The following is an 18354-nucleotide window of genomic DNA, read 5'->3' as shown; positions in this document are numbered from 1 at the left end:
TAAGAGATCAATTGTAGTATTTAAGGATCAAATTCACAACGTTCTTTTGTTCAAACAATGAGTTCAATGTCAAGATTAAGCTAGAAGGTGATGATTGAAATAAAATGAAAATAAAGTAAAAAGATAGCAGGTTGATTGTGTTGTAAATGATTAAGAAAAGAGTTAGGAACAGGGTATTCTCAGGAAACTATTGGTTAGTAGATCTAATGAAAGCTAGGTTATTATCGAACCATTCTTAAACTCAAACTCTAATTATGGAATAATCGGTGGTGTTCCGCGAAACTCCCTATATCTATAGCTAAGAATAACCAGAGAAGCCGAGAGATTATTAACCTAAATATGCATTCTTAACGAGTTCGATTGTTCACTAGTAGATAGGCCGATTCTTATTACACACCTATAAACCAGGCTCATCGAATAATAGATCCAACTACAGATACCTATGGTGGGCATATCTATTGTCTGGATTCAAGATCTAGTTAATTACTCTAGATCTAGCATTAAGCATAATCAAAGATGAAGAAATCTATAGATAACCAAGCAGAGGGGGCAATCTACTAAACCATATGAATCCCTAATGAGAAACCCTATTCCTAACAAGCAGATTACTCAGACATATTGATTGAAGCAAACACCATAATTGAGTATGAAAGCATAAACACAGCAAATAGAAAAAGAGAAAGAAGGGATCTCTTCACTGTATTAAGAACTGGAATGAATCTCTCAAGAACAATGGATGAATAGCTTATGTCTCTCACAATAGGGTTTTGCAAAAAGCTTGATAAGAGAAAACTAGGGTCTAGAACAATGTATATAAACCCTATAAAACGTCTAGGGAGTAATAATGCAAATAGGGAATTCTTTTGGGGCAAATTTCCTCTTCTGTAAACTTGAAAACGTCATGGACTTTGCTGGGCCGAAACTGGTGTCGATCGACACCAGGAGTGTGTCGATCGACACTCCTCTTGATTCTTGAGTCCAAAATCGTCCTTAGCTTTCTTTTCCTTAGCTTTTGCTCCAAAATGTCTCCTCATCTCCATTATTGTCCCACTGTATAGAATACCTGAAAAGACACTAAAAAGACTCGAGAAACAACATAAAGACTCAAAATCCTATACCTAAAACTTAGATAAATTCAGTGAAAATAGAGTTATATCAATAGATATACCTTTAGTTTAGAAAATTTTAAAGTTTGATTCCAAAATAGATATACCTAGTTTATACATAGATATACCGTTTAGTCTCTAAAATATCTAAGTTATATTGGAACATAGATATACCTAGTTTATACATAGATATACATTTTAGTTTCGAATATTTATAAGTTAGATTCAAAATAGATAAACGAATTTATACATAGATATACTTTTTAAATTTTCTAAGTTACAATATTAACAAAGATATATCTAATTCATACATAGTTATACTTTTTTAGTTTCAGAATTTTGTAAGTTACAAAATGGATAAAGTTCTATCATAATCTGCTAGTTGTATAAAGTTTAAAGTTCATACCGCTCTATCATCGTTAGAGATTGAATTTGTTGCTTCAGAATCCACTTCTGCAGCCGATGCTACTACTACTTCGTCATTGATTGTCTGTGAAACCACCTCCGCCGGTGTTGGCACACATGTGTTCTTTGTTCGAGCCATTTCTCCAAACCTACAAACAAAATTATTTGGATTAGCACTTCGTGTTACTCTTTAATCAATTTCAATCACAAAGCCCAAAATAAAATAACTAGAATCCGATTTTAATGTAACCAATTTCTTAGTTTTCTACAGATATACCAAGATCGACGAATACAGATTTGTCGTTGTCAAATGGCGTTGACGAGAATTGACGATATATTTTACTGGATTTAGATTTTCAATAAAGAAAGAAGGAAGAAACAGAAAGACAGAGTCGTGGATCGATTTTACCGCAGAGACAAATAAACTTAGTGTTTTACTAGGGTTTTGTTCGGTTTTATTGTATATGACCGAATAAAATGGGCTTGGGTAATTTTATGATCCATTTAGGTTGGTTGGGTCGTAAATAGTCGATATGTTTAAGGTTTTCTGGGTCATTTACTTCTTTTACGGATAAAAGAAAATCAAAAAGAAAATTCTTTTTAAAACATAAGTATCTGAGATTACTCTCGACTCAAGAGGAGCCCAAGAGAATTTCTTTCGTGTGTGTGTTTATACTCTTCTTTTTCAATTTGTTATGATTTTGATATTTTTTGCACAATTAATATGATGTGTTACAAACAAATAATAATTGTAAATACACGAAATTTTATTTTTTTGTATACTTAGAATAGTATATTCCTTTTTTCACTTGAGAACAAAATATTTTTGTAATGTGTTAAATTTGTCACGAGTTTCTTCCTTTACTTTTGTCAAAGGTAAATATTTACATTTACTTTTAATTAATAATTCTTTGAATTTTGAGTTTGAAGAAGTATATGCAATTGTTTTAGATACCTCTACTTTGATCGCGTTATTCTTTTCTGCAATTTTTTCACGTTACGTGTTTACAATATTTAAACATATAGAAAAGTGACGGACAACAATCTTCGAGTAACAAATATGTGAAACACAAATATTTGTTAATATCCTAAAATTTCACAATACATATTACAAAAAATATAGAATTTAAATACTCGCACATTAAAAATAGTAAAAATAGAGTACTCGATCATTCAAAAATCATTCACCTTGATGATAAATTCATTTTATGGATCTAAACTGCTATTATTTTTTTGTTTTGTATTTACATTCAAGTCATTATAATTATATTGATGTATATTGACATCATCACTGATATATTAAAAAAATATTCAGAATTATAGATCACATATTATATAAATATAAATCGTACTTTTTAACAACAATATTTAGAAAAAAACCACGCGTAGCGTGGGTCAAAACCTAGTAATGGATAATAGATAAAATGTTAAAGCAAATTTCACCTTAATAAATTTTAATATTTCATTACAAATAAATTATCTTTGTGATAACTATTAAGTTATCAACTTATTTCTTTCGAAATTAAATTACATGTTCCAGAAAACTAAATAAAGGAAATAAATTTTGCGACCAAAAAGAAAATAAAAGTTAGAAGCAAAACCAAAACGAAATTAATTAATATCAACTTTCTTTCAGTGTGATGATTGTTGTAACAACTCTTTAATGTGCACCGGATATTTAGTTTGGGACTTAGATATTTAATTAAGTTGTTACCTAATTAAAAGAGTCAAAGATTCAGTTCTAAATTAAGTTGTTACCTTTTACTTGTAATTTGAAATATCTTTGACTTGTAATTGGAAAATCTAATATATAAACTTCTTGGGTGAAGTAGTTTTGAAACTTAAACAAAAACCTAAAATAAATTATACTCTTTGAAATTATAATTTCTACTCTTTGAAATTATGAATAATCTTTTTGTTTTGCTCATTATTATTGCTTTGAGTGTGGGATCGAACAATGGTAGCAAGCTCTGGCCAAAAAACCAATTACACTTTAGAAACTCTTTTAGCAGGAATTATGATGTTCTTACGGTTCATTGCAAATCTAAAGATGATGATCTCGGTATTCACACAGTGGCTCGTTCATACGAATATAATTTTAAGTTTGAGGATAGCGTTTTCGGTAGGACTGAGTTTTTCTGTACACTAATGCATGGGGTTGGTTCTAAATATTCTGTAACATTTACTGCATATAAAGCGAAACCTGCTTTTGTTGCAAGTACCGGTGTCATAAAAATTTGGGATGCTTTAGATGATGGAATCTACCTCACAGATGAAGATCACGATTTCGTGAAAATATATGGTTGGTAAAATCTTACTTTTCAAGCTATACTCTTGATGTCCATAAATTTCAAGATATAAATTATAAGAAATTAATACTTAATATATTGGATTTCTTTTGAAATTGTATGCAAAAGCCTAAATAATATTTGCTGGTAATCTATGTGATTTGACAAATCTCTATTTTTTAATGTTTTGAAACTAATATTAAATTATATTGAAAGAAAAAATAAACGTGTATTCAAATAAATGCAAACTTTTTAAAAAAGAATGAACAAAGGAAATTATCCTTACTTTTTTGCCTTTGATGCAAACCAATCTCGTAAGCCGCCCTCATAATTCAGTCAACCTCACTTCGTATTGTACTTAATCTATTTCAAATATCCTTATCAGTCTCTTGCTTGGTGATGGCTTGTCTCCATGCCTTCTATTGTTGCTCTTTTTTTTGATAGAGTAAATCGCATTCTGAAACACATACCTTAGAATGAAAATTTTTGTTGTGTCAAGGTTGTTTCCATTTAGTAGCTGAAACATTTCCCTCCAATCTGTAAAGAACCTTGCGAGAAGAAAGCCTTTCATGAGTCCTTTCCATATTGTTAGTGTAAATGAGCAACTAAAGAACAGATTTTCCCTTGTTTCCATAGGAATTTGACAGAAAACATAACTTGTACTTGCTTGTACATTCTACTATGTCATTCTTTCACATGTTGTTACTCTATTTTTTATGACCAACCATGTTAAAAAAGAGTATTTCGGGGTTGCATACGTAAAGCATATCCCTTTGTGACCCGCATCACAGGTTTTGTAGTTCGTAAGTGTGACCATGTCTCTTTTGACTTGAAAACTTTTCTATAACAGTCCTTCTTCCCTTTTCAGAGAGCAACATCAGCCAAGGTTTTTTCCCAAGTCAGTTTCTAATTTCTTATCTCCTCTTCGACTAGGTTTAAAAACACTTGCATGTGCGATATGCTCTAATTCATACCCATTACTGCATCCACTGTTTTTGTTCTTCGGATTCCTAGGTTAACCTAGCTTCTTATATAAACAACCTACGTAATTAGCTCCATCTTTCAAAAAAAAAAAAAAAGGTAGTATCACCATTTCTGATATTGACTATGTGAAACTGCTTTACTCTTTCTCGGTATTTCAATATCTTCTTCCACATCCATAAACCACACATTGTGGTTTCTTTCATGTCCCAAGAAGAACTGTTTTTTATCAAGTATTTTTTGACTCATTTCACCCATAAAGAACCCTTGGCTGATAGCAAATGCCAAATTAACTTTAAAACACTCACTTTGTTAGCTTCTCAATTGAACGCAAACCTAGTCATCCTCACTTTTTGGTGCACAGACTTCAGACCATGCAACCTTTGATTTCCTAGGGTTCATAAATGGTCCCGACCAAAGGAAAGCAGAGCATATTTTTTTATCTATCGCCCAGAAGCCGCATTCCAAAAAATGGTGAGGCTATAAGTCAATAACTCACTAAGCTTACTAGTTTGAGTCGTCCAGCAAAAGAGAGTGCTCGAACAATCCACAAACTGATCTGAGATCTTACTTTTTCCAACAGGGGTTGGTAGTCTAATGTTGTCATCCTTCTTGTTAAAAGTGGAAGACCTAAATATATGACCTGTAGTGTCCCATATTCAAAAGGAAACTGTTGGAGAATTGCATTCTTTTGAACATCGAGGACCCTAGCCATGTATATAGTAAACTTTTCAAGACTGATTCTTAGACCCGTATGTGTAGCAAAGTCGTCAAAAACCTTGAGGGCGCCATGGATAGATTTTCTATTCCCTTGAACAAAGAAAATCAAATCAGCGGCGATTCGTAACTAAGTCAACTTCAGGAGCTTACATTTTGGATGGTACCCAATTTGTTTATTCTTTGCGGCCTTGTCTAGCTAACTTGCAAGACAAAATATTTACTCATATAACAAACAAATATGGACTAAGAGAACAGCCTTGTATTAGCCCTCGTTCACCGCCAAAGTATCCAGCTAGTTCTCCATGTTATAAGAAACAGAGTATTGAAAGATAGATAAAGGTCCGAATAATTCTCTTGTTAAGACTGAAACAAATTTGGTCTTTATATAGACCTTACAACAAAATGACCGAAGCAAACTCAACTCAACTAAGTCCAAAAACAGACTCTAAATTTAATCGTGTTTTAACTCCTACAAAACAAGAGGACTTATTCAACTTAGAAACAGTCAAACTTAAGTGAATAAAACTAAAGCAATGTTTCTTCTTTCAATTCCTCCCTTAAACTGGAACAGCTCCTTCTTGTTTACTCCTTCTTGCTGCACACTCCCATTCTTTGTCTAAGCTTCTCAAATACTTCAAGTTTGACAGCTTTAGTCATGATGTTAGACAATTGTTCTTGAGTAGTACAGTAATCCAGCAATATGACTCCATCTTTCACCAACTCCCGCAAGAAGTGATACGTTACATGAATGTGCTTGCTTTTTCCGTGTAACACAGGATTCTTTGACAATTTGATGGTAGAACTGTTATCATAGAACAAGACTGTACCTTCTCCTTGAACTGACCCAATTTTTTCCAGTATATTCCTTAACCACACTACTTGACATGTCCCATACACTGTCGACACGAACTCAGCTTCCATTGTGGATAGATTCATTATGGGCTGCTTCTTTGACGTCCATGAAACTGCTCCTCCACCAAGCATAAATATATACCTGAAGTGCTTCCGCGATCATCAATATCTTCTACATAATCGCTGTCCACAAATCCAACAAGTTTATGCTCTCCTCCTAGCTTATATTATATACCATATGCAGAAGTTCCTTGCACATATCTCAAAATTCTCTTTGCTGCTAGCATATGTTGCTCACTTGGTTTCTCCTTGTACCTACTAACCAAGTTTATAGAGTAAACCAAGTCTGGTCTCGTAGGAGTAAGGTACCTTAAACTCCCAACAAGTTGTTTGAACGTTGTGGAATCGACTACATCTCCACCTCCCTCCTTTGACAGCTTGTAACCCGGCACAATAGGATTTTTTTGCTGAATTACAACTCTCCATCCCATACTTCTTCAATAACTCTTCAGCATACTTTTGTTGATTTATAAATATCCCCTGCTCATCTTGAATAATTGCCCCTCCCAAGAAGTATTTCATTTTTGCGAGCTCAGTCATCGAGAATTCCTTCATCATTGAATTCTTGAACTCTTCAAGCATCAAAAATGAATTATTGGTATAGATCAAATCATCAACATACAAACTTACAATAAAGATGTTCTCATTTTCTCTTTTCACAAACAGTGTATGCTCAATAGCACTTTTCGAACCCTTCCTTCACAAAGTATCCTTCGATTCGACGAACGAAGTTCTAGGAGCTTGTTTCAACCCATATAGTGTGTTGTTCAGCTTGTATAACTTGTTCAGTTCATTGCTTACTTCGAAGTCATTAGGTTGCTCAACGGAGACGTCTTCGTTCAATTCTCCATGCAGGAAAGCACTTTTCACTTTAAGATGGAACACGTTCCACCCCTTTTCTTCGGCCAATGCGAGAATCGATCTGATTGTATCCCATCTCGCCGCCAGAGCAAATACTTCATAACAATCAACCCCGTACTTCTGATGATAGCCTTTCGCAACCAATCTTGCCTTGAATTTATCAACTTCCGCTTTCTCGTTAAACTTTGTTTGGAAAACCCATTTTACGCCAATAATGTTTGCTCCGGCTAGTAGATCCATCAGCTACCATGTATTGTTCTCTTCAATAGAAGTGAATTCTGCATCTTCAAAACACTCGGGATCCTCGGCAACAACAAACATTGCAATGATCTCTTATCCATCTTCTGTAACTAAGAAACCTGCATTTCCAAGAACGTAATCCTTCACTCAGACTAGCGCTTGTCTCTGTCTAATTGTTCCTTCTCGCACAGGAGTTTGGTTGTGACTGATTTATTGGGTTACCTCTTATTCCACTCTTTCCTATTCACCATTATCATGCTCTTCAACTGTGACATCTTCTTGTGGTTCCATAGGTAATGTATCAAAACTCTCTTCTCGTTCGGATTCTGTCACAATCAGCTCCTCACTCTGCATATTTCCTTCCCATTCCCATCCTTTGCTCTCATCAAAATGAACATCTTTGCTCACTATGATCTTCTTTGTTTAGGATTGTAAAGGTGTTATGCCTTAGACTCCTTTTTTAACCCGAGCATAACGCATTTGACGCTCTTCTCATTAAGCTTAATTCTTCTTTCATATGGTACTAAAGCAAAGGCAACACAACCAAATATTCTGAGATGCTCCACCGATAGCTTATGTTGGCTCCACTTTTCTTTTGGTGTGACATCACCTAAAGCTGTTGATGGACTTTGATTCAATATATGAACAGCATACTGAACAGCTTATGGCCAAAAACTCCTTCGCATTGACATTTCCATCAACATACACCTTGTCATGTTCATGACACTTATATTCTTCCTTTCGTCTATGCCATTTGATGGGTGTGTAAGCTGTAGTGAGTTGTCTCTTAATTCCATTCTCCCTACAATTATCTTCAAATTCCTTAGAATTGTATTCTCAGGAAATACGTCCAATATTTTTCATCAATGAAGTTAATTTTATACCTCTTCCCACCCTCTAAAATAGGAGAAATAGACCCACAAATGTCGCTATGAACAAGCTGGAGCCCTCAAGTTGATTTCCATTCACTATTTGTCGGAATGTTTTCACGAATCTGTTTCCCTTTCATGCATATTTCACAAACAATTTCAGCTTCATCTGAGTTGATCTTCCTCCATGAGCTTTCCATTGTCCTTCTACCTTCAAGGCTCGTTCTTCTCCCACGTGCCTGCTTAGGTTCTGCTCATGAACCATCAAGGAGCTTTGCAATTAATCCACTGTGAGCTCTTTGATATCATTTGATTCTTCAATAGCACATACAACATATGTGATTTTTTCAACCAAAGTTCTTAAGATCTTCTCAACTACCTTTAAGTCTAGTATGTCTTCTCCTAGGTTGCGCATATCGTTGACAACCTCCATTACCCTTGAGAAATAACCAATGATCACTTTCCCTATCTTCATTTCAAGCACTTCGAAACTTCTACTCAACATTTATAACTGTGCGCTTTGCACTCTACTGTTCCTTGATACTTTCTCTTCATTCGTCGATGTATCTTTCTTCAAAATTGTTTTGAAAATGGTCTTGTCTATGAAGGCAAACATATAGTTCTTCACCTTGCGATCCTTGACAGTCTGCTCCGCCAACTTTGTACAGTGCGTTCCGGTTAAGATCACGTTTCTCTCTGGTCGTGTGATTCCTGTTTCAATGAGATGCCACCACTCCTTTGATCTGAGCAAATTTTCCATGAGCATTGCCAAATACTCGTAATCCCCATCGAACTTTGGATCAACCAGTGTATCTCTCTCACTCATTTTTTTCTCTCTTGTAACAGGCTCGTGACAGGCTCTGCTACCACTTTCTCCATCGTGTCACCCATCTACGGGAAGAAATCCTATAGCTGGGGAATTCTGAATGTGGCTTTCGGCACTGTCATCTTTTTCTCCTTGCTCCTCTACATTATTAGGAAGGTATTCGAGGAACTAATCTCTTTCTGCAACACATCTACAACCAGAAAACAACCCAGTTTCGTTGTCGTTCTCGAGATGATCATCTTCTTGTCTCTCGTCGTCACCATCATCTTAGTCCATTCACTTGCACTGAAAATGAGGATGTAGTAATCCATGTCTAAATCCACTGTATATATTTCTCTCAGAATTCAAGAGCTCTGATCTTAACGTGTTTAGTAGGAACTCCACTGAACCGAGTCAAAAGCTTTCAAAATATCTATTTTCATCACGCATCGAGGAGAAATAGTGTCTTTGTGGTAGTCATTGATGATCTATGTGGTGAGGAGGTGGTTTTCCATCATCAACATATCCTTTATAGATGCTTATTGATTTGGAGAAATGAATCGTGGTAGAATAGTCTTGATTCGGTTTGCCAGAAGCTTCGATATGACTTTGTTAAGAACGTTGCAGCATGATATTTGTGCATAGTCCTTCATTACAATAGCTTCTTTTTTCTTTGGAATCAAAGCTAAGATGGTTGAGTTGGCCCCTTTAGGCAAAAAAAACAGTCTTAGAAAAGAATTGAAATGCCACCACAAAGTCTTTTCCCACTACTGACCTATTTGGACTCGGAGATTTGTTGCTTGGCATTGAGAACAATACTTTCTTCACTTTTCCCTCCGAGACTTTTTTGTGTGAGCATTGCCTTATCATTTTCTTCACATTTAAACTCCATTAGATGTCCCAACTTCTCACTTGACCATTCTTCGTAGCCTTGTGGCTTCTCGGTTAAAAAACTCTTTAAATATCTTTTAGGTTCAGCCTTATTCTCTCTTTGAGTGACTGCTATTTGGCCATCTTCTTAGTTTTGCTGCGTTGTAGAAACTTTTCTAATTTTTATCCTCTATTTTAATACAGTCGAGTTTCGCCTTTTGTCAAAAATATCCTGCTTCAATGTCTGATAATCTCCTCCATTTATTGTAAGTTGCTGCCTCCAAGTCCACTGATTATATGGTTTTTAAATCTCAAAGCTTTTTATATGCCTCCTTTGTTCGAATTGATATATCTCTCTACAACCATTTCCCCATCCTGCGGAGTTGTGGTTTCAGTGCCTATAGCTTTTTTTGATAACATGTGAATCGCTGAAGTGGAATGATAAAGTGGTGTGGACTAAGCCCAAGTTGCTTCTAATTCTTCTTAGTAGCCCGATAGTGTAGCTAGGTGGTCATTCATATCGTTATAACTCTTCTCTCCTCCTCTTTAATATAAAATCTACATCTTAAATGATCTGAATGACCTCTTGTCTCAAACATAGAGTACGATTAAGCATATAGCTGTAATCAGTTAATTCACATTGTTGGACTAAATTCTGAAAATCTCTCATTCCTCGTGATATCAATGGTAAATGTTCATACATTGAATGATCCTCTCCTTCCAACACCTCACTGAAATCTGCACATATCAACCAAGTTTTACCATGAAATAGAGCAAAACTATGATAGTGTCGAAGATCGGCCTATAGTGTTTTGCGTTCCATCACAAAATTGGATGCATAAACAAATATTGCAAAACATTCTTCCTTTTCTCCTTCAATCAAGATCGAACATGTAATCAATTGTGATGTCTTGTAGATAGGCGTGACTTGCACGTTATTTCTCCAAAGCAACCAAATTCTTCCTAGTCTATATTCTTCATAATTGCATATAAAAGACCATTCTCTAAAAACTGACTTTGTAATCTTGTATACCTTTCTTTCTTTTACTTTTGTTTCTATTAAAAAATCAAAATCAAACTTCCCCCTATTCATCCAATCCCTTACAACATCATGCTTACCTCTTTTATTAAAATATCTAATGTTCCAGAAGAAACCAGACATTAAGAATGTTGTGGAGGTTTACTTGTCTTCAAGTAGTTAGGATTTATTATCCTAGAATTGTGCATGTTTTTGTTGACAAAAATTCGTGACCATCCTTTGAATACATGTTCGATTGATTACATCCTCAGCGTGACAAATCCAAATTCACAATAAATCATATAAGCAATACAGCTTTTCGATTACATCTTAAACCACCTTAGTGAGGTTCTATAACTAAAATGGTTGAATTATATTAAACTAAACAAACAATGTTTTCTAAAAATGGTATGCCCAAAAATGGTTTACGAAAAATAGACTCAAAAATACAAATGTCATTGGCGAAAAATAAATGACAATTAATGAATATACAAATAATAGATAAAAAGCAAAATGAAATAAATTTTCAATGTTTCATTTAGTTAAAGATAGTGTATCTTGAAGATCATAACGTATTTTAGATTATGTACCTGATTTATAAGTGGCTTATAAATCACCTACCATTTTACCAGTAACCGATCTAATCTACACACAAATATCATCTTTTACTCTTATAAGATTTTAACCATATTTTTAGATCTCATAAGAATCAATGCAATTTCATATAAAACATCAAAATAATTCTATAAATTAAAATTTTCTCAAGATAATATTTAATTTTATTTATAAATCTCTTAATTAGCCATCTTTCTACATTTATCAAAAGATATTAGCTATCTGTTCTCATAGGCAATATGATAAAAAAAAAAACTTTTTCCAAGTTAGGGGCACAAAAAGAGTTTCCCTGGGACTTGGGCTGAGAATAATGAAGTGGCTGGGAAATGATTAGTTAAGGATGGCTTGATGAATTCTCAATATTCTGTTGAGGGAACAAAATATACTAGGAAGGATGCAAGTCCAGTTTGGTCTAAACCATTGTACGAACCAAAAACAATCAATAAAGTAACTCAGGGCTCACAAATGGTCGATAATATTTCTAAAGTTTCAGTTCTAGAGGATGAGCAAAAGGATTTGATGATGGGAGATGTACTAGAGGTACAAGACAAGAGTCTCACTGAAGGGTTGAATTTCAGATATTTTAAATCACGTTTGGAGTAACAAAAAACAAATGTGAGAAGGAGCTCAATTAGCTCCAACTGAATCTAGTGTTATTAGGGATACTTTGGAAACTCCAATTCAATCTTTAAGATGTAGGATTGATGAATTCATGGAAATCGGCAGATCCATCTATGAATTTAGTATGGTGGTGTTTCCTAGGAATTGACAATACAATTTTACTTGGTGCAAAGTGTCTTCGGAGGTGTCCCTTTCTTTTTCACTCGGAATTGGAAGTTTTAATATTGGCAATAAAAAATATCCTTTCAAGAAGGATAAAGTGTCAGGCATTTGAAACAGATAATTATTCAGAGTAAGTTTTGATGGTACAGTCCCCTGAAGAATGACTCGCTTTCTCTAATTTTTTAGAAGATCTTGAATTGCTATGTGTCTCCTTTTCTTGCTTTCTTCTATTTCATGTTTATGTAATACTAAGGCAAACTATTTAGCACAATATTCTAAACTTTTATTTTCTGAAGTTATTTTTTAAACCCTTTCCCTCCTAATTGGACAACCAATCATGGAATTAGTTTTTACGTAATGTTTTAAACTCACTATTTCACCTTTATTCTGACCTGTTAATGGAAGACAACTATGACTTTATACATTGAAATGTTGTCAACCTGTTATATATTAATGTTAACATAGCTAATGACCTATCAATGTACGTAAAGCGAATGTCAATCATATTCGTATCCGTTAATTTCATTTAGGAAATCAGGCTCATTGCCAATCCACTAAGAAACATCTCTGATAGATCCAAATAATAAAAATAATATAATATGAAGCAAAATAGAACGAAATATCTCACGCGGACCAAACTTTGAACTTTATTATAAAACAAATCAGCACGTGAAAGTAATGGTCGGTTCGGTCCAAGATGCCAAGAACTCCTCCGGTCCATCCATCAACCTAACCTTTTTTGGATATAAAATTTAGCAAATTCCATTTCCACGACCACACAACAACAACACATCCACTCGAATTTTCTATTTCCGAATAACAAAACCGGTAAACTCATCACAAACTTAAGTTACTTTGTAGTTTGTGTTTTGTCCTTTTATGTAATGAAGAAGATCCAACTAACTACTACTCAATATTTTTGTATTGACCGTTGATTTCTCAGATCTGACTTTTACTTCTCCTTCTTCCAGATCGGCGGAGACATGACGGCGGCACAAGGGAACTCTAACGAGACTCTGTTTTCTTCTTACAAGATGGGAAGATTCGATCTCTCTCATCGGTGAGTTTCAGCTAGATTAATGATCTTGAGTGGTTTTTGTATGACGTGTAGTCTCATATCGCGTTTGCGTTTTCAGAGTGGTTCTGGCGCCGATGACGCGGTGCAGGGCGTTGAACGGAGTACCAAACGCGGCGTTGGCAGAGTATTATGCTCAACGGACCACTCCCGGCGGTTTTCTCATCTCCGAAGGCACCATGGTCTCTCCCGGATCCGCAGGGTATTCTCGTCATTTTACTTACTTCTTTCTTTCTTTTTTAAGACCAAAAGTAAAAACTACGATGAGATGACGTCAACTAACTGTACTGTTTAATAAACGGCTTTTGTCGTTAGGAAAACAATCTGATTTTCATTAAAATATCAAATCAACTCATATTAGTACTATTATTTATACATAATTTTGGTTTTATCAAATTAGTATTATTGCGGCTTAGATGTTCTGTCCAAGGGTCCAATTTTTTTTATTATTTTTTTTCATACAAAAAAAATAAAATAGCCACTAATTTAAAATATATATCTTAAAAACTCCACTTTAGTTATAAAAAACTATGTGAAAGATCTAAGTTTTTTTAAATAACATTTCTATAACTAAAAACCACAAATTTTGAAAACAAATTAACAATATTTATTTCAATGATAATAATAGACCAAATTTTTTTTTTTTATTCAAGGACACTTAATTTTTTTGGGTCTGGTGTGGCACCAGGTCTCGCCAATATTTGAGCCGGCCATGTTGCTTAAGAACAATAAGAAACCTACTATTAGTCTTTTATTAGTTTTTTTTGTGTGACTGTGTGTGTCTCTACTATTGTTAGTATTAGAATTGAAAAGAACAATGTAAAAACAGTATATGTATTATTACTGCCCTATTAGTCTTTTATTAAATAAAGGTTGATTATTAGGTTAGACATTCTACATTTAAAATAAAAGGAATCTCTTTAAGATATACTCCATCTGTTCTTTTTTTTTTGATTTTCTAGAAAAAAAATTTGTTTCAAAAAGATTGAAAAAAAATTGTTTCAAAAAAATTAATTTTTAAGGTTTTTTATGCAATATTTATTAGTTATTATTGATGAGTTGTAAACTTTAATAAAAATGATTGAATACCATTGGTTTAAAGTTATAGGAAATTTTAAAACACAAAAATAATACAATTAAAATCAACTTTAATATATTTATCTTAATATATGTGTTTTTTCTAAACAATCAAACAAAAAGGAATAGAGAAAGTATAAAATAGTTTTGAATTAGAAATGATTTATGGTGACTAAATTTAATAGAAATATGGTTTTTGCTTATCTCACTTTAAAAGTTTTTTTTTTTTTTTTGACATACCGGAGAAAGTTTAAAGGATCCGATTTATCATTGTTTCACTAAAAAGAATCGACTGCATTTTGAGTTGTTTTGTCTTGTCATTATAAGGAATGTGGGTGACAGGACCCACCAATAATAGTTTAGTGGCGTGATAAGAATAGAGAGGTTTAGATTTTATCAGCCACATTCAAAGAAAAGGCAAATAAAAAGAATCATGAAATAAAGAAAGACTTGTAATGAATATTCTTTACAAGTCTTGTAATGTTGTTGTAAGGAGTGAAACTAATATAAAGAAAGTTTTGCAGGTTCCCACATGTGCCTGGAATCTATTCAGATGAACAAGTAGAAGCATGGAAGCAAGTTGTGGAAGCAGTTCACGCTAAGGGAGGTTTCATCTTTTGTCAATTATGGCATGTTGGACGTGCTTCTCATGCAGGTTTATATGTCTCCTCATTATCCACTCGTAAATCTTATAAAGGACTTGGAAACTTTATAACATTTTTGAGTCTTTGTATAGTGTATCAACCTAATGGAGGATCACCAATATCGTCAACGAACAAACCAATCTCGGAAAACAGGTGGCGAGTTTTGTTGCCCGATGGTTCCCACGTGAAGTACCCGAAACCTCGGGCTTTAGAAGCTTCCGAGATACCTCGGGTGGTGGAGGATTATTGCCTTTCTGCTTTGAATGCGATTCGAGCTGGTTTCGATGGGATTGAGATCCACGGGGCGCATGGTTACCTTATTGATCAGTTTTTGAAAGATGGGATCAATGACCGTACTGACCAATACGGAGGATCCATTGCAAACCGTTGTAGATTCTTGAAACAAGTAGTGGAAGGTGTAGTTTCAGCCATAGGAGCTAGTAAAGTTGGTGTGAGGGTATCTCCGGCTATAGATCACTTGGACGCAACTGATTCTGACCCACTATCACTCGGGCTAGCCGTGGTTGGCATGCTCAATAAGTTACAAGGTGTTAATGGCTCAAAGCTCGCTTACCTTCACGTTACACAACCTCGCTACCACGCCTACGGGCAAACAGAGTCTGGAAGGCAAGGGAGTGATGAGGAAGAAGCTAAGCTAATGAAGAGCTTGAGGATGGCTTATAATGGAACCTTTATGTCTAGTGGAGGATTCAATAAGGAACTAGGTATGCAAGCTGTTCAACAAGGTGATGCTGATTTGGTTTCATATGGCAGACTGTTTATCGCAAACCCGGATTTGGTTTCGCGGTTCAAGATTGATGGAGAGTTGAATAAATATAATCGGAAGACGTTTTACACTCAAGATCCAGTTGTTGGCTACACGGATTATCCTTTCTTGGCTCCTTTTTCCCGCCTCTGAGTTTGATAATCGAGGAGAAAATGTATTGACAATACATTGATATGTAAAATGACAATGTTATTGTTATCCACTTAATATTTAGTCATGTATCTTGTTGTTTATCTAGTTAAAATCTTCATGGCATTACTCAAGGTTTTTTGTTAATGGTGTAGTGATAAGACCGAAAGAATAGCACCATCTGTTCCATTAGAAAGTGTGGAAACCGGTTTAGCATCCGCCATTAGAAAGTGTGATAAGATCTGTGACGTATTTCATTTGAGTGAGATGAAGTCAAGGAGGTGTCCGAGTAGCTTCCATACCAAGGAAGTAAGAGAGCTCTCCAAGATCTTTTAGAGAGAACTTGGATGCCAGAAGATCAGTGACCCGAGTAATGGCTTGTAGAGAGGTGCCGGTGATGACAATGTCGTCAACATAGACTAGAATGTCGATGAACGCAGAACCCATGTTGAGAACAAATAGAGATGCGTCGGCAAGCAAATTTTTAAAAAAAAATCATGAAAAAAAAGAAGTCGCTTTATTTTGGTACATATTTCTGTAAAAGTAAATTGTATATCACATCGACACGGCTTCTCGTTACTCATGAAAGAGGCAGAAGCAGGAAATTTTCAATTGGATACAATGCTGATTCTTTTGAAGCTGGCAGCTAAGAGCACTCTAAGAGCATCTCCATTGGGAGTCGTAATTAAGGATTCCTTTCAATTTTATAATATTAAATTTTGAACAAATTAAAGTTTAAAGTTTTTGTTGAATCTTTATAATTTTCATTGTCCAGTAGTGGAGTTTTTAAATGAGTTTAATATATATATATATATATTATATATCTATAATATTATAATTTTTTTATTTCAAAAAACATAATAATTATTTGAAATATTAAAATTGTAAACATACATAACATAAAAACAAAACAAAAATATATAAATGAAAACCTTGAAAGACGATAAGAATTAAGCTTGATTCGGACTAAATGTTTGCCATATATGTTCAACTAAATCAGCTTTCAATTATTCATGTTTAATCCAATCACGAAGTCGGGTTGAGTAATCCTTAAAAAGTTTTAATAATAAAGTTTGGTAAATTTGAAGTTTAGAGTTTTGTTGAGTATTTACAATTTTTATTATCCAATGGTGGAGTCATTAAGTGAGTTTCTGTGATAAAACATAATAATTATTAGAATCTTAACTTATAAACATACATACAAATATTTAAAACAAAAAGCAAATAAAAAACTCGAATAAGCTTGACTCAGTAATATTTTTGTCATATATGCTTAACCAATTTGAAATTTGAAACAAAGAGAGGTTGAAGAATAAGAGAGTTTCGTAGTGTTGTGAGAGAAAGAGAGAGATTTGAGATTTTATAAAAAAAATTACTTTGATAATAATTATGAGAAAAAAATAAAAATTCGAACCAATCAAAAAGCGACATGTCAGAGTTTCTTAACAATCCCTAAACACCTTATTTTAGGATCAATCCTTAACATTAACATGAGTTTTGATTTATTTTTTGAGCTTTATTCTTAAGAATTTCATCTAAGAAACCCTTAAGAAACACCAATGGAGATGGTTTTATCTCTATTGTTTTAATCATTTAAGTATATTTAGTTATTTATTTATATTGTTAATTACAAATAAAAAAATTGACCAATTGCATTTTTCCACATCTCATGTGGGTTTCTCGTCACACTGAAGCAAAGTTTTTTTTAGACCGTATTTCTCTCTTTCTTCTTCTCTCTCTTACTTTTTCAATTAATTTTTATTATTTTATTTTTAAGGGACTCATTTAGAATCACCGTTAAGAAAGTTATTGACGGCGAATTTGGTTCCCTCAATTAGAATGCCACGATACAAAATCCAGTAACCACATTCTCTTTCCCAACTCCCCACTTTCTCGATTTCTCTTCCCGATTACATTCTTCTTCTTCCATGATTCGTACCGCCTCACTCTCTCCATATCTTATGGGCTCGATTCTCTCTTCATCGATTTTAAGAACTGAAACAACTCATCGCGACTAGTAAAAACCCTCTGCAGAGCGAGATCGAGTAACTCATTCAAAGTAAGAGATCTGGAGGAAGAAAGTAGCAACCTCTTTAGATCTGGCAGGCGGCTATGGGCGGGGTCTTTCGGGTGAGACGGTCTTTCATCGAACTGTTAGGATCTGATCAT

At 34.2% G+C, this 18354-nt stretch overlaps 3 protein-coding genes and 4 pseudogenes across 9 annotated transcripts; 2 read left to right on the top strand and 5 right to left on the bottom strand.

Annotated features, from left to right (window-relative positions):
- Positions 1-682: 682 nt before the first annotated feature.
- On the bottom strand, positions 683-1906 carry AT2G06095 (uncharacterized protein). The gene is made up of 3 exons (NM_147252.2): positions 1789-1906; positions 1513-1660; positions 683-1112 (listed from the first exon to the last, which is right to left on the bottom strand). Exons 2-3 carry the CDS (start codon positions 1648-1650, stop codon positions 900-902), a joined length of 351 nt encoding a protein of 116 aa, NP_671785.1. The 5' UTR covers positions 1651-1660; positions 1789-1906; the 3' UTR covers positions 683-899.
- A 1471-nt stretch (positions 1907-3377) lies between these two features.
- On the top strand, positions 3378-3855 carry AT2G06090 (Plant self-incompatibility protein S1 family). Its single transcript, NM_126620.2, has one exon. It carries the CDS (start codon positions 3414-3416, stop codon positions 3819-3821), a length of 408 nt encoding a protein of 135 aa, NP_178663.1. The 5' UTR covers positions 3378-3413; the 3' UTR covers positions 3822-3855.
- A 211-nt stretch (positions 3856-4066) lies between these two features.
- On the bottom strand, positions 4067-5798 carry AT2G06080 (annotated as a pseudogene; the record flags this gene model as incomplete). The annotated part of the gene is made up of 1 exon: positions 4067-5798.
- Positions 5799-6085: 287 nt separating this feature from the next.
- AT2G06070 lies at positions 6086-9282 on the bottom strand (annotated as a pseudogene; the record flags this gene model as incomplete). Its single annotated transcript has 1 exon — positions 6086-9282.
- Positions 9283-9466: 184 nt separating this feature from the next.
- Positions 9467-11157, bottom strand: AT2G06060 (annotated as a pseudogene; the record flags this gene model as incomplete). The annotated part of the gene is made up of 1 exon: positions 9467-11157.
- A 1895-nt stretch (positions 11158-13052) lies between these two features.
- On the top strand, positions 13053-16314 carry OPR3 (oxophytodienoate-reductase 3; the record flags this gene model as incomplete). 3 transcript variants are annotated; one of them, NM_126619.4, is made up of 5 exons in its annotated part: positions 13053-13301; positions 13445-13533; positions 13610-13750; positions 15150-15280; positions 15362-16314. In NM_126619.4, the coding sequence occupies exons 2-5, from the start codon at positions 13457-13459 to the stop codon at positions 16186-16188; spliced, it is 1176 nt and encodes a 391-aa protein (NP_178662.1). In that variant the 5' UTR covers positions 13053-13301; positions 13445-13456. The 3 variants fall into 3 exon arrangements, with proteins under 3 accessions (NP_178662.1, NP_973431.1, NP_001077884.1); NM_001084415.2 differs by having other exon boundaries at positions 13279-13354; positions 15362-16188; NM_201702.2 differs by having other exon boundaries at positions 13248-13533; positions 15362-16313.
- On the bottom strand, positions 16315-16701 carry AT2G06045 (annotated as a pseudogene; the record flags this gene model as incomplete). Its single annotated transcript has 1 exon — positions 16315-16701.
- Positions 16702-18354: the final 1653 nt, after the last annotated feature.

The sequence above is a fragment of the Arabidopsis thaliana genome, chromosome 2 (genome assembly GCF_000001735.4).
Source record: "Arabidopsis thaliana chromosome 2, partial sequence".
Lineage (NCBI taxonomy): Eukaryota > Viridiplantae > Streptophyta > Magnoliopsida > Brassicales > Brassicaceae > Arabidopsis > Arabidopsis thaliana.
Note: the sequence above shows the minus strand (reverse complement) of the source record. Positions and strands in the feature narration are given on the sequence as shown.